The sequence below is a fragment of the Myxocyprinus asiaticus genome, chromosome 48 (genome assembly GCF_019703515.2).
Source record: "Myxocyprinus asiaticus isolate MX2 ecotype Aquarium Trade chromosome 48, UBuf_Myxa_2, whole genome shotgun sequence".
NCBI lineage: Eukaryota > Metazoa > Chordata > Actinopteri > Cypriniformes > Catostomidae > Myxocyprinus > Myxocyprinus asiaticus.
In genome coordinates this window covers 12,382,219-12,399,432 of record NC_059391.1, presented here as the reverse complement: position 1 = coordinate 12,399,432, position 17,214 = coordinate 12,382,219, and the positions used below count along the sequence as shown (strand labels likewise).

General features: G+C 38.2%; 1 protein-coding gene across 1 annotated transcript; it reads left to right on the top strand.

Moving 5' to 3' along the window:
* Positions 1-2,757: 2,757 nt before the first annotated feature.
* LOC127437750 (F-box and leucine-rich protein 22-like) lies at positions 2,758-16,597 on the top strand. The gene is made up of 2 exons (XM_051692890.1): positions 2,758-3,206; positions 14,411-16,597. Exons 1-2 carry the CDS (start codon positions 2,872-2,874, stop codon positions 14,757-14,759), a joined length of 684 nt encoding a protein of 227 aa, XP_051548850.1. The 5' UTR covers positions 2,758-2,871; the 3' UTR covers positions 14,760-16,597.
* The last annotated feature ends 617 nt before the right edge of the window (positions 16,598-17,214 follow it).

The window sequence follows — 17,214 nt, the reverse complement described above, 5'->3', positions numbered from 1 at the left end:
ACTCTGATTCGAAAAATTTTAATTTTAGAAAATACTGTAAATACGTCTACAGGTATTTTTTCAACTTAAGGCACTTTCATGTCCCAGGGGTTTATTTTCATCAAATTGAACAGATTTCTTTCTTTTTTAATATTTTTTATATGAGGGTCTCATTAAAACTGAACTGGAAACTTTTTACCAAGCCTTTATCATTTATTTTTAGTACTTGTCAAATTCCTTTAATGTACAGGTTGTTTTCGTTTTTTTTTTTTTTTTGCCTTGTCCCAGACCCAGACTTTCAATATTAAGCTATGATAATCCATTATAAAAAAAGAAAAAAGAAAAGAAAATTGAACTGAAAAATTTAAAACTATGATAATATAAACAGTGAAATCAGCATAAACCATTTCAATATTTATTATAGGGAAAGGATTTATATAAATGTTTTAAAGTTATGACTGTCCCACAGCCGTGGCCCCATTTCCACCACACAAAACAATTTTGCTTCTAATATGGCACATTAAAAAAAAACGTTAGTTTACTTGTTTACCTAGTCAACAAAAATGTCTGTTAAGAGAATGCTTGAGGTAAAATATGAAAGAAGTGATATTTAAAGAAAACAGAAAATTCAAGGTAAATATCACTTGTGAGCAGAGTATTTTTATTAGGCATCATTTCCAATCGCGTCATTTTCAATTTTGCCAAATAACGCAAAAGTTGTGAAAACATTATTTAATTTTGTGTATTTATGATAAAATGTAAGCTGTGAAATTAGCCTTAGCAAGACAAAAGTGGAGTCTTTACTTTCTAGAAATCCAGAGTGCTAAAAGTGCCCCAAGTTGAAGAAACATCCATATTAAAGTTAAAAACTATAGCCTTAATAAAATGGGGTTTTATAGAGGATATAGGGCTTTATTTAACAGACCAACTTTTTATTTTATACAGTATATACAGTGATTGTTAACCTGGGCGTGTGTTGCGAGGAATGAAAAAGATCTGACACTAGTGTAATGATTGTGGTTTAGTTGGGTGTATTTTGTGTGTATAAGGAGATATGCCCTTGCGCAATTTGAATGTCCAAATAGGGCTTAGACAGTTCTGTCCTCTGTTCTGAACTATGGGTTAAGGTTCAAAATGTGTGACAACATGCATGTCTGTGAGCATGTATTTCTTCCACTCTATCCCATGTCATCACTCCAGGCGGAGTAGCTTTTTCTTTCAAACGGAACACAGAACTATTGGCATGTACATGCGTTCACTGTGTTGTTCTTACTTTCAAAGGACTAATTTCAATGTCACTCACCAGTGCTGAATAGCTCTGATGACGTAAAACACTCTAAAACAACAAGAGGGAGTGCTTCGATGTCTTTGTGAGCTTTTCTTTGCCTTCCTCCTCACTTCATCTATCAATTGCTGCCGCCCACATACGCTCACACAAGAACCCGGGGGCAGAACAAACACTGGGGCCCCCCACACTCCACGTGCCAGCGAGGTAACATTCCTAATAGGCAAGAAGAACAGGCCCTCCTGTGTCACACGGAGGAACAACTGCTCCACGCGGTTTACTCGCTTTCCCTCACAAGTGTCTGTCTGAAGTTGTCACACTGTCAGAATGAAAATAAAAAGCATTTTTCTCAACAGGAGGTTAGGTCACAGCTGCCGCTCAACTCACGTTGCTGTGTTATCAGGTGCCGCTGCATCAGTTGGCACAGCACGTCATGACTCACATGACTGTAATCGCACGTCACCCTGGAAAAGGCTGTGCCAAGTCCCCTATGGCTCACCCAGAGGACCTAATGCTATCAGGTGCCATATCGAGTGTAGATACAGTATGCGATAATGAAAATGAGTTTCCAGAAAGCAAGATGGCAGAAATTCCTCTGCTAGTTTCAGCTCATTTTAGCTGTGCACTGTGTTCAATATGCAGATATTGTGCACAACCGCAATTCGCCATGTACTTTCACTTCAGTTTGAGATGCTGCCAAAAACAAATGCCTTCCTCCTCCCTAGAGTTAGTTTGATCCATGGTGAATCTCTCCAGTTCAACTGATATTTAGGCTGCCATAAAAAAAAAAATTTAAAGGCAACAAAACTAGAAAATAATATAAATGGAAATATGGTAGTTATACAGTGACTAAAATGTCAAACACATCAAAACTATCTTATATTTTAGTTCCTTCAAATTAGCCGCCATTTGTCTAGATTATAGCACTTCACACTCTGGACGTTCTCTCAACCATATTCATTAAATGTGCCACAAAGGATGATTTTTAAATATTATTTAAAATCATTAAAAATATACAATTAGTCAAGAGCATTCAAACTTTTCACTGGTACTGTATGTTTTGAAGGAAATAGCTAGAAAGGTGACTTGCAGCTAGGATATAATTAGTTTTTGCACGTGTGGTAACACACTGTCTACACCGGAAGCGAGCGGTGCAATGCATCAAAAGCAAACAGATCCCTTTATAATCAATGATGCTGTCCATTGTGGCCCGACAGTAAGGGCGCTTAAACACTAGGGAAAGCTCAGACAGAGCATTTGACACATGGGAGCGCAAAAAATCTGTTTGGAAGGCGTGTACTTAAGGGAGGAGGTGGTTCAATTTGAAAACAAGCGGGCTAGAGATGGAGATTGATGGACCGGGAGAGCCCATGTGCCACACACATTTCCATTTTTGACTGTGCTTGCAGTTGTCCTCCCAAAATAACCCCCATTCCATACGACCTTATATGTGCAAGGCCTCTGAGAGCCTGCAGTCTGGGGGAGATCACGTATCCCCGCCACACAAGACACGCCACTGTCTCACTGTTGCTGTGTGGTAGTTAGCAGACCAGGACTTAGCCATCTAATACTGTCTCATTTGCTTCTTTCTCCTTGTTCAGCTTGCTATGCATCTCAACGAGCTTGATCAGGAGTGTTTGCTACATCTTTTATCTTACCTAGATAAGGACAGTCGCCGCAGCCTGTCTCGGACATGCTTAAGGTTACGACAGGTCTTCCTGGACCCACAGTTGTGGATGCTACTCCACTTCAGGTCTCCTTGTGAGCTAAGGAGGGATAACTTTGTTTTGGGCCCTTCACTGAGGTACCTGTCCATATGCTGGCACTCTAGCAGAGTCAAAGTGTGCAACATTGAGGACTGGATGAAGACCACATTCCAGAGGGACCTTTGCAGCAAGCACGAAAGCATCGTCAGTGACTTCCTGGAGAGTGTGTGCCACATGTGAGTGTTTTTTTATTTGTCTGCTTCAACTTCATTGTCTTGCTGGTTTGATTTTGAACAGGAAAATGCGTTTCCCTGATGGATTTTAGTCAAAATAACAGCTCAAGTAACGTTAATGCATCGCACATACACTTTGTTATTATAGGAACAGTTCAGCCAAAAATTTAAATTCTGTCATCATTCACTCACCCTCATGTTGTTCCCGTATGACTGAAAACCGAAAAAGAAACATTCTGAAGAATGTTCATGATGCTCTTTTACATATAATAAAAGCAGCAGTGAAAAGGGGCTATCCAGTTCTAAAAAGAACAACAACAAACAACAACAACAAAAAAAATCACTATAACAGTAATCGATTAATCAAAATATTCATTTGAATGATCCCAGTATTGATTCCTAAAATCACATGCCATTCTTATGCCAGTGGTGTCAATCTCAAGACAATCATATCAACACAACCACTTGCAAAAAGGAAAATAGAGTAGAGAGAGAAACTACAGAAATGTTAAAGATCACGTTTGTTTCCTCATTTCGGTACCCACACTGTTTGACTGACTATGTGTAGTCAGATCTGTCTAAAAGTGAATGTAAACAGATTTATGTTCCACAGCAGAAAGAAAGTCATTTGCAGACTGATCTCCTGAAAATTATGTGACTGTGGTAACATTTCTGCAAAATTACATTACGTGGATTATTACAAATATTGCGGCAGTTCTGAGGTGAAATGTCCACTGAGTGGCGCTTAAAGTGAGTTAAAAACTTTCTCCCAAACGAATTAGGTTTTTGAGTTTCTACAAAACAAAATCTACCTTCCTACCCTAAACCTTAAACATAAACCTAACCTACAGTGTCATAAAAGCAAAAGAAAGTGTGAGATTAAAAAAAACAATTGATATGTACAACAGGCCACATAAAAATTATTTTGCAAAAACGTAGGTGTACTTGATTCTCTGATACCAGGTTACAGGTTTGGAATGACATGAGGGTGAATAAATGATGACAGAATTTAGATTTTTGGATGAATTAACCTGCTACGTAATATTCTTTTCAACTAATGCTAAAACAAGTCACATCTTGTTTAGGAAATATATAATAAGAGCTATTGGTTACATAACGAATTCATTAAAATCCCTGCATGAAATATTGCAAATATAGGCAAGGACACTAATAGGTTAACCAGAGAGGCTGTCGATCAATGTACAGGATGTAAACACACACTCCTCCATCCAAAAAAATGGAAAGTAAGCTTTTACCACGAGCATTTAAAGAATGTGATAAAACGCCTGCCACTCACACGCTTGTTTCTTAAGTGTCTAAGAAGTGACACAGTAAACAACTCATTTCCCAGCTTCTGTTGTGGGTTGAGAAGAAATACATTAGGACAGATCATTCGACAATCAGAAACATCTGTGCCTCAGAGGAACATGGATGCATTAGGATGAGCGAGCTATGCGTGTATCTGAGATATTCTTTGAGTCACAGACGTCGATGAGAGGAAGCTAGAAATTATTTCAGCGTGAGCCATTCTCATCTAGACATTCAACTCCTCCAGCTCTGACTAATGGGAATCAGCTCAAACCTTTATCCCTTAAAAGTTCATTAGAAACACATTTTCGCTCCACGGAAGGACGTCATTTGACTCTTCACTGATAAATGCGGCATGTGCTCCAAGTGCGTCGAAGCTGGAAATGTTGTTCACCTCGAATTTTTAGTGACATGAGGTCTGCAGGGTAACATGCAGTGTAGAGCTGAATTACCCTCTGGAGTTTTAAAGGCAGATCTGCACAGCTTCTCCAAGGCAGCCCAATAATAACGAGAGACATGATGGAGCTCTGTGGTTTCTCCCACTGCTGTTTTGCACTTTAAACTAACTTACAACAGGAAAAAAAAAGTCTGATTTGCCAAAATACTCTAGAAAAGGCCCTTCAATGAAGAACTATTTTTCACAAGGAACTTTTTATTCTACAGTTCTTAGTTTTTTAGAAAACCATCTAGGCGCTGGTTCTTAAAAGGTGATATGTATAATTTCTTACAGTGATAAAGTACCTTCTCATATCCATGCTTAATAAGAAGAGACAATTATAAGTAAGCCATTTGTAGGCTGACTCCCCTGAAAACTGAAATCACTAGCTGAAAACACTAAAAGCTTAAATTAAATGTTCTCCAAACAGATGAGATTAAGGTTAATGGTCTATTGAGTTTTGAATCAACAAAACCTACCTTCCTACCCTAAACCCTAACCGATAGTGTCATTAAAAACGCAATTGCTGAAGCAACCATGTCATTTTGTGGTGCTTCTATGACACTTTTGGCTCATGTGTCAACTTGCATGCTCTTCAGGACTCGTACCCCATTCCTTTGCATTGCAAGTGCAATGCTCTATCAGTTGAGCTACAGTGCAACTTGATCTTACTCGAACAAGCTTGTAAATGTAGTTGTCATGTAATGCAAACGTTAAAATGTATAGCACTATAGTACAAGTGTTTTGATGTCATAAGATAGCATTGTTTGAGGAACAGTGTAAAGTAAGTGTTTATGAATTAATAATCTGCAGTTTTCTCATGATTTTTGTTAAAGTGCATAAAAGTAATTGTTGCTGTAGCACCTCTAGTGTTTATTTCACCAGGAAAGTACCATGATACATATAACAGGCCACGTAAAAATATATCTAAAAAAATATATAGGTATAGTAGTGTGACTTTCTGAGCTCAGGTTGCCATATAGTGAACGCTGGAACCCTATACAGTAAAAAAATTCTTAAGGACTCTCAAGAGGGTTTTTGGTGGTTAACAAAGTTCTTACTGTTACTTTAAAGGTTTTGATTTTGCCATCCTTTTAAGAAACAGTACATAAATGGTTCCCTAAAGAATGAAAAGTTCTCATATAGTATAAGGCATTAAACCCATTTTGGTTCTTATAGAAACCTCTGTGAGTGAATGAAACCTTTGGAGACCAAGACTTCTTGACCTGGAGCGACATAAAGAAAGAGGAAATGGGTATAGGGTTCTATGGAAATTTAAGAAAGTTCTTGATGTTCCATTACAGGTTCTGCAGATCAGTGTATTTGTTTCTGAGTTCTCTAAAGCTCCAGTACAAAATAACTAGAGAATAAGTTCTTTTAAGTTCATTATTGAACTAAAAAAGTTCTAGTTGAATCCTTTAGTTTTAAGAGTGAAGGACAAATATGGAGACCAGTGCTTCTTGACTAGATAAAATTGGAGAGATACAAGATGAAATGGGAGACAGAAAGAACTTTGAGGAAGGATCCTATGGGTGAAGTTCCTCCCTTGTGAGTGCTCCTCTCAGGATTTGCATTGGCAGGTGGAGCGTACAATCAGTTCTTTGTTGATAAGAGTACAATGCACATGTGCGTTGCAGTCACTGTGGACTGTGTTTGCACGAGTGTGTGTCTCACTCACTTGCCTATAAAGGACTAACTGACGCCATTGTGGCGATGCATTTCTGCTGCAAAGGAAAATTTATAAAACACTGAATGCCTGGGGAAGAGAGTCTCAGATGGTGTCGTTAAGTACATGGGATCTAGTTTTATTTTTTCAAATAAAACTTTCTCGCTCTCTCACTTTTTTGAACACCTTATGCCAATTTACTATAAAATTCATAACTAAATCCAGAACCACAGAAAACTCTTCCTATATGGCCAATATGTTTAAGCTGTCATGCGTCTGAACTGATTTAACTAGTAATTTACATTCTTTGAGGGTTGTACTGTATATTTTTGATAATCTGTCATGAGGTACCCGTTCAGAAATTCTGGTGAGCACAATATCCCTCAAAAAGACACGACAACGTTACTCATTTTACCTCTTTTTGCTCCATCAAAGAGTTGAATGACCTTTAAATTGGTTATGGATACTGTACATAAGGAATAATAGAAAATGAAAAGGAAAGAAAAGAAAAAACAAGAAAATAAAGAATGTAACTACATCTGACCACAGTCATCTGCAGTTCCAGGCTTTTTCTGTTGACGTTCTTGGCATAGACTGGTCATTAGGGCTGCTTCAGGGAAAATAAATCTCTAGACCTAGTGCTTCAGTCTTAGACACACCCTTGACAACGTCCCTAGAGTGACATTAGCCATTTTAAATGGTTTATGTAGAGGTAGTGGAAGATAGCGTGTCCATAGACCTTTTTTTTTTTTTTTTTAGCATCATCAAGATTTTAGCCTAAAGCGGGATATACACTATAAGGGAAAGTGTATATCTTTGAACCGGTTACTTCTAACCAGTTTTTATTACCTTTTTACCTTCTCTACTTCACTAGTAATTTTAAATTGTCCTATGGCAATTACATTTTTAATAGTACAAAAATGTATTTGTCTCTCAATTAATGTGAAACAGGACTGGGTAATATATCAAATAAACACAGTGGCGGACTGGCCATTGGGAGAACCGGTGTTCCCGGTGGTCCAGCAGTGAAATGGGGCCGCCGCGTTATGCAGAACGCACCACAAAACGGCGCCGCGATATGCGGAAGGGGGCTGCGTTAGGCAGAAAAGGACAGCAACCACCCCCCCCCCCCCAAACAACTTTTGGGCCAGTTTCTATGTAAAATCTTGGGCTGAATTCCGAAGTTTCATAAAGAGCACGTCATCAGACTAAGTTCAAAATTTTTCTTTGTAGGGCTGCAGAACTGATTAAAATAAATAAATGGGTCAATGGGTCATTTTTCTGTGCAGACCAAAGTTGTTCAAAAATACATTAATAATGCAATTCGTACAAAACAAAAGTTTAGTCATTTTCATATTTTTTTCTGATGCCAAAAGTAAAACATTTCTAAGTGGTGTTACCATCCGGAGTATAAAATAAATAAAATACAAATAAAAATAAATAAATCACACTCTCATTAAAAGCTGAAATTCTTGGGAAAAAAATACATGTTGGCATGAGTAGTGCAAAATAAACTTTTATTATTATTTCTAAAAAATAATAATAATAATAATAATAAATAAGCAGTGAAACAATTTAAAAAATATTTTATTTTTTCCACCAAATCAAAGTCATGTGGTGCAGTCAACATGCAGGTAGCCATTCTGTTGTCACACACAAAAAACAAACTAAAAAACCAAAAAAAAAAAAAAAAAAACCCAGAGAGGACCCCTTTAGACACTTTAGACAGTGTAAAAATAGAATATGAAAAGGCATATTTTGTTTGGGTCATATTGTGTAACCCTGAGAAAAGCCATATTCTTGACTTGAAAAATCATGATATGTGAAATAAATAAATAAATCATTCCATGATTTAATATTTTAATTATTTTAAATGATTTAAATAATTCAATGCAAAATGTGATTGAATTTTTAAATGAATGATATTTTTGTGTACACTCTCTTGTATTAATGGTGCAAGGAAAGTATTTTTAATATCTTTTACTTGATGGTTACACCACATTACATTTTTTAAGTAATACATTTTTTTCTTTGTTAAAATGCTTTAAATGTTTTTCAAAAATGTATGAAACCAAATTGGATTCAGATTTTTTTATGCTATTTTATTTATTTATTTGTTTAACGAATTTGACATGTTTAAACTTCATTTATTTAAAGATTTCTCATGTTTATCACCATGGACAACCTTATTTATCAATAACCCAAATACAAACAACAGAAATATTGTACATTGTATAAAACAATTCTAATTCTCTAAATAATAATTAATAATTCAGTATTATTATAATAATTCTTACTTTAAGTGGGTCCCACAATCATAATTCTGCATAGCCTATTAGGCTATTCAATTTGGCTGGATTCAAAAAATTGTTGAGTGAAGTACATACCCTGTTCATTCCCAAAAATGTTTTAGTAAAATCTACTTTTTGTAGGTAAATACTGCTTTTTATTTACTATGTATTGCTGTATTGGTGCATATACATAAAAAAAAAATCATTAAATTGCATTCTCCCTTGGGTTCATTTAGTGAAATACTGTGTGGGAAAACATTACTTCATTACTTTAAACTAGATTTTTACTTCTTGCATTAAACATTTTGAATATACTTGGCTACATTGGCTATTTGGTTGAAATGATGGTTCCTCTGAGTTCCTCTTTAAAGCCTTTTCAGAGCAAATAGATAAATATTGAAATATATTTCAAATATCATCAATAGGCTAAAATATTGAGATATAATCTTCAAGCCCTATTTCGAAGTAATTTTTTTCTCTTCCCTTTTTCTCCCTAATTTGGAATGCCCATTTCCCAATACGCCTCGTGGTGGCATAGTGACTTGCCTCAATCCGGGTGGCAGAGTACGAATCTCAGTTGCCTCCGCGTCTGAGACTGTCAACCCACGCATCTTATCACGTGGCTTATTGAGCACATTACCATGGAGACATAGCGCGTGTGGAGGCTTCACGCTATTCTCCGCGACATCCACGTACAACTCAGCACGTGCCCCACCGAGAGCGAGAACACATTATAGCGACCATGAGGAGGTTACCCCATGTGACTCTACCCTCCCTAGCAACCGGGCCAATTTGGTTGCTTAGGAGACCTGGCTGGAGTCACTCAGCACGCCCTGGATTGGAATTCACAACTCCAGGGGTGGTAGTCAGCGTCTTTACTCGCTGAGCTACCCAGGCCCCCCTTATTTCTAAGTCATAAAATTTGCATGCACGATATTTACAAAAGAATTAGCAAAATGTAGTTCTAGATGGATTATAGCATGTCAGACCGCAAGCCATGTAAACTTCTACAAGTATTTCATGCCAACTATCCATATGGCTATTCTTGACCGTTATGAATGAGTTCAAAGGAAAGGCATTAAACTGAATTACTGGAAAATTACTAGCAGTTACTGTAAAATTAAGTAACGTTAGTTTGGCATGTGTACATTCAGCCACGTCTGGAATGTTTAGAAGCCACACCCATGCAACGGAAACTTCATGGTTTATCCTATGGGAAATAGTATTTGGCTTTATATCTCCACACCCACAGCCAAGTCGTTGTTAGCTTTTCATAAAAGAAAAACAACAAAAAGGTTTGTATAAGTCTGCATAAAACAACACGCAGTTTGTTGACCAAAACAAAACATCTGCACAAGAGGAGGGCAGAGCTACAAGAGGAGGGCATGCTTATGTAACCAAGGATGATGTGACACATATATTAACTGTGTTTGCTTACACAAAAGCTCCTCCCACTAAAAAACAATGGCTGAAATCAACTCCAGCAGAAACTATCTAAACCAACCAATCCTTGGGGCTTTAAATTCTTGCGAGTCTCACTCATCCTTCCTCTCCTGCTGATACCTTTATCAGATTGTCTATGTCACCAGTGGCTGTCTGTGATAATAAAAGCAGAGGCACGTGTAGTGTAAGATCCGCCCCATGGCCAGGGTTATTGGGACAGTACCCATAACACTTACAGGCGGCTGGAATGCGCCAGTCTCACATGTGGTTAAGTGGTAAGATTATGTAAGTCTTTATATAACCTGCATCAGTAAACGTGAATGACATCTCAAAGCTGCAGACATGTGTGTTAGTGCTGACCCTGTGCGAGTCCACCAGCAGGCTGTAGCACACCCAGCTTGGCACGGAAGGGCGACTCTGTAGCTCACTGGTGTGGGCATGGTAAATGACTAAGCTTTCAGCTGGTGCTGTTTAGCAAGAGCACCAGCTGTGTTTATGTGGCAAAAACAGCTAATACAGCAAATGTCTTTGTTATGCTATATTAAGTATAATGTCACACAAATGCCTGGGAAGTGGGGGGGGGGGGGGCAGTATATATTACTGCATAAATAGCTTGTGTTGTCACTGGCATCCTATTTCAACAGGGAAAACTGGGGCTAGTTGTCACACTTTTTCCCGGTCAGCATTTTTATCAGGGTAAGTTCATTTTCGTTTCTGTATATGCACACATACTTTAAAGTCTTGCCTACAAAAATGTTATTAATCATATCCAACATTATTGCCCAGGAAAAATTATACATGTTCGTAAAAGATGCCGCCACAGATGGCTGCTTCGGTGTGGAGCTCTCTAGCATTTTTGTTACTTTTGTTTGTTTGTCACGTTTTTTGTCACTCTTTCCCAATCAGTTTCACAAGGGATGAACAGAGCATACCTGATAGTTTTTTACAAGTGTTTGATTATTCAAGCGTTTTATTAGATATCTTAGTTGGAGGCACAGCGGTGCTCTACAAGCGATCCAAAAGACGCACGCGAGGGAAGCGAGCCGACGTGCTTGTGAAGCTCCGTCAACACGGCTTTAGAACTCCGCTGCCAAATATTCATCTGGCGAATGTCTGCTCCCTCGCCAACAAAATGGACGAACTGCTTCTGCTCACTCAAATAAGTAAGGACTTTTCTAACTCTGCTGCTCTGTGTTTCATGGAAGCCTGGCTGAGGTAAGCCAGCCCGGACAGCGCGTTACAACTGCAGGGCTTCCAGCTGTTCAGAGCGGATTGCATCACAGAGTTATCGGGGAAAACGAGAGGCAATGGTACATGCTTTTACATCAACGAAAGTTGGTGTACAGATGTAACAGTTTTGAAGAAGATGTGCTGTCCTAATTCAGAGGCACTCTTCATCAACTGTAAGCCTTTCTACTTGCCGTAGGACTTTTCCTCATTTATTCTGGTGAGTGTTTATATCCCGCCACAAGCATGTGTGAACGCAGTGTTGCAACAGCTGGCTGATCACATCACAGTCACAGAGCAACAACACTCGGACTCTCTTATCATTATTCTGGGAGATTTTAATAAAGCTAATCTCACCCGTGAACTATCAAAATAAAAACAACACATCACATGCCCCACCAGAGAAATAAATTTATTTGACCACAGCTACACCAATGTAAAGTATGCATATCGCTCTGTCCAACGTGCAGCTTTAGGACTCTCTGATCACTGTCTGGTTCATCTTCTCACGACCTACAAGCAGAAACTAAAATCAGCTAAGCCTGTAGTAAGGACTGTAAAGAGATGGACCAATGAAGCAGAGCTGGAACTACAAGTCTGCTTTGACTGCACTGATTGGAGTGTTTTTGAGGCCGCAGCCACAGACCTGGACGAGCTCACAGATACTGTGACATCATATATCAGTTTCTGTGAGGATATGTGCATCCCTACTGGGACATTTTTATCATTCAATAATGATAATCCACAGTTTACAGGAAAACTCAGACAGCTTCATCATGCCAAAGAGGATGCTTACAGAAGTGGGGATTAAACATTGTACAACCAGGCCAGGAACACACTTACTAAGGAAATCAAGTGGCTAAAAGTAGCTACTCTGAAAAGCTGAAAAAGCAGTTTTCAGCCAATGATCCTGCATTTGTGTGGAAAGACCTAAAAAGCCTCACCAAGTACAAGACACCTCCCCCTTGCTCTGTAGAGAGTGTTTTACTCACACCCCTCTCCCGCTCTGATAGTCACTTCACACACACACCAACACCTCCTGGAACCTCCTCCCCCTCCTGCTACTCAATTTGCACTTATGATCTGTGATGAGGATGTGTCTTCAAGAAACGGAAGACTAGGAAAGCTTCAGGCCCAGGTGGTGTTTCACCAGCCTGTCTGAAAGTCTGTGCTGACCAACTGGCCCCCATCTTCACACACATCTTCAATAGATCACTGGAGCAGTGTGAAGTTCCCTGCTGCTTCAAACACCCCACCATCATTCCGGTCCCCAAAAAACCCAAAATCACAGGACTTAATGACTACAGACCTGTCACTTTCACGTCTGTGGTCATGAAGTCGTTTGAGAGACTGGTTTTGGCCTACCTGAAGGACATCACTGGACCCCTGCTGGACCCCCTTCAGTTTGCTTGCCAAGCAAACAGGTCTGTGGATGATGTTGTCAATATGGGACTGCATTATATCCTGCAACACCTCGACAGACCTGGGACTTATGCAAGGATCCTATTTGTGGACTTCAGTTCAGTCTTCAATACCGTCATGCCTGATCTTCTCTCAGCCAAACTGACCCAGCTCTCCATGCCTACCCCAATCTGTCGATGGATCACCAGATTTCTAACAGATAGGCAACAGCTAGTTAGACTGGGGAACTTCTCATTCGGGACCCTCATTATTAGCACTGGTGCTTCTCAGGGATGCATTCTCTCTCTCCACTGCTCTTCTCCCTGTACACGAATGACTGCACTGCAAAAGACCCCACTGGCAAGCTCCTGATGTTTGCAGATGACACCACAGTCATCGGCCTCATCCGCAATGGTGACGAGTCTGCATAAAGAGGGGAAGTTGATCAGCTGGCTGTCTGGTGCAGTCACAACAACCTTGAGCTGAACATGCTCAAAACAGTGGAGATGATAGTGGACTTCAGGACAAATCCCGGTTAAAATCTACCTTCATTTAATATATGCTGTAAAAAATATATTGTTCATTGTTTGTTCATGAAACCTAATGCATTAACTAATGTTAACGAATAGAACCTTATTGTAAAGTGTTACCCCTTAATTATATAGCTGACCCTTGCCTGAATGTACATCAGTGTGGTTTTATTGTGTTCACTTATTTACCAAACAGCTATAGCAAAATATTTTGATCTTGAAATTGTAGTTTGGAGGATAAAATTTGCAAATCTTTGAAACTAGGTGTTTGAAACCAGCATGCAAAACCCCTGCTAGAGAAAATGCACATTTGTGTAATTGGACTTTTGACTCAAAACCTCATCGTTACTGAAATATAGTGACAACTTCCCTGTGGGACAACCAGCCCTGGTCTCTGTGTAATTTTTGGTCTGTTGACAGCATGGCTTGGATCAGACATGTTTATAATACAGTGTCTGTCACTTGAAGCTTCCTTTGAGGAATAAAAAAAACATTCATAATGCAGTAAACTGCACACAAGTGTGTTTTCTTTTTTGCAAGCAATAATCCTATTATAAGTCCTATTTATCAGTGTCTAATCACAAAAGTGTGTAGTAGAACATACCCATGAACATCAATGCACAAACCACAAAAAATGGTGTCAACCACAAAATACTTTAGTAAAAAGATGAGCTCAGATAGACAGATAGACAGATGATGGATGGATGGATAGAATTTAACTCTCTTTTAGCACCACACAATGGACATTTCACCACAGAATTGCCGTGACGCGTGTAATTACACTATAGTAACTTTATTTTCATAGGATCAGGCTAAAACAAATATGTATGCACTGCATGTTACACCTCTCATTAATTCTTCTTCTTTATTAGCATCTAAAAATTGTGCTGCTTTTTTTACTTTAGGTGTCCAAATCTACTCACCCTCACTCTGTCTGGATGCGGCCACATAACGGACCACAATGTCATCAACGTGCTGCAGAGCTGCAGGGGTCTACACAGTCTCAGTCTAGAAAACTGCGCTCGAGTGACAGACTCCATCCTACAGGCTGTGTTGGACCATGGTCACAATCTCACAGAGGTGAGGGTGGACTTCTGCCGCAACGTGACCCAGGCAGGGCTTCAGAATATCAGGGTGAAACGGCCAGAGGTGAACCTGAGCGCACTACACAGTGCGGAAATGATTCCAGACAGCAAGCCAGAGAAGAAGACGCAGATCAGGAGAGCTCTGCAGAAGTTCCTGAACTTCTCCTGAGAACCTGAGGAAAGAAGTTTACACAGACCTAAAGACCTCACTTCAAGTTTAGATTCACAACATTTGGTCTATTCTTCTTTTAAATGTTTCATTGTTTAACTTTTTCAATTACATTACACTTGTGGGGTTTCTTTTGTAATTCCTTATTTGATTAATTCTAATGTTTTCATGCTTAAAACACAGTATGGTGTGATGATCCTTAAAAGTGAAGTGTGCAATTTCTGTACCAAACAGCCTTCAAATGATGACTGTTGTCAAACAGGTTTCCTGAACACTCCCCCATCTACCATTGGTCAGACAAACAAATAGCTCCAACCCAAACTCATGCCATTGGTTGAGCCAATGTCGGGTTGTTGGATATGCTCAAACAAACCGAGCAAAGTTTTCATAGCACCACAGAGCCACACTAAAAAAAACATGTGTTTTCACATTTCAGGGAAATCAACATAAAAATGGGTTACTTTTAATTGTGTCTGCATATTAAACTGGGATAGGAGAAAATATTTTAACACGTAAAAAACCCACATCACCTTTGAAGATAGGATTCTTCAGAATGTCATCATCTCCAAAGTTTTCATTCCAATGGCACAGCAGTGTTCCACTTTTATATACAGTCTTCCAACTTTTGAATCTTTTGATTTATCAGTATACTCATACCTGAAAATGATTCCTGAGCAAATCAGCATTACTCATTGTTTGTTTCTTTACTGTCATGAGTTGTTTTCCATTTGTTTGTTTCTTTGTTTGACTCCATGTGATGACTCTTCAGTCAAGTAAACAGTACAAAGGCCAATTAAGTATTTAATATGGAGGGCAATGGCCCAATCTAATCGTTTCAAACCAAATCCTACATTTTGATAATAAAACATTTGTGGACCCTGTGTATTTATTAAAACCTCAGCTTGTTTTGGTTGCATAATCTGAGGTTAGCTCTGGAACTACTCAAAGTTGATTTGGTTATTCACATTGTGGGTATTGGACATCTTCCCAGTTACGCAAGAAGAATATTTGGTCCATCACAGGTTTACAGCCTCCCTGGATGACTATATTCAAGCAATATGGTACAAGATGCCATGCCATATTTTCAAAATAGACACAGTGAAAGGACCTTGTTAGGGACGTTGTTAGGCATTCATTAATTCTTTATTATCTTGACTTTTATTATAAAATGGACAGTTTTAGTCCCGGTTTTACACAATACACAATTTAATAAGAGTTGATGTGGCTATATTTCTCATATGTTCTTTTCATCTGACGGCATTCCTCATTAAGGTGTCTTTGATTATGTGAAGTAATTGTTTTGACATTTAGTTTGTCATTTTTTGAAATTGAAAGATAGAATTAATAACCTTAGTTTATATATGTGGGTCAATTTTATTTTTCATTTTACATTTATCTATGCAAGTAAATCCATATAGGTAATAAATATCATGTTCATGCTCAGATTTAAATTTTATAATTAAACAGTGAGGTGTCATGTAGCAGATGCTTCTCGAAAGCAATTTACAGCATTTATTTCAGTATCAGTCTGTCTGGAGCAACATGAGATTAGTACACACACACAATATTGATTATCGTTACAATAAATTTTTTTAATGACAAAATAAGTATTATAAAGAAAATGCATCTAATTATTTTATTTTTGACACATATATGCATTCTGGAGGGAAAGTTAGCTATTTTTATTAAAATAATTTACATTTAAACTTTTAATTTAGAATTAAATGATATATAACGGCCTCTTGTACCTTAGTAATTAATTATAAAATGGATGGTTCCGACTCTAATTTGGATGAACTCTGATGGTATGAGCTAATAAATGCACAAATGAGACCACACGATATGTATTACTAATGTATTGCTTGTAAACACCATTGTCACAGTCTGTCTCCATCATCTTCTTCAAGGACTCTTATTTTGAAGTTTTCCCCCGGACTTCATTTCCCATAGTGCACTGCCCTCATCACTTCCATCTGTTTCTTATTATCCTCACCTGAATTCCATTCCCTCATTAGTTCCTTTTGTATAAATTTCCTCTAGTTTTATCTACTCCTTTGACAGTCCTTGAAGTGTTACATTGTGTTAAGTTTTGAGGTTATGATTTATTATTTGTCCCACTCCAGCGTTTGTCATTTAAAGATCGAAAGTTAATCTACTCCTGCGTCTCCTCTCTTCCTCTCCACGACCCAGTGTTACAACCATACGGTAAAATAGTAAATAGTATAAATATAACCTTATGAACCTATATTACTTAGCTGAAGAATTGTGTATTTTCCAATAGTAACACTTTACAAGAAGGTTCTATTTGTTAGCATTAGTTAATGCAATGGGTATCATGAACTAATTCCTATACAGAGATCAGATTTATGGCCATATGTAAAGAAAAAAGGATATAAATTATATATGATACACATGAACATTTAAAAATAGTACAAAAATGTCAGTTTTCATTAAT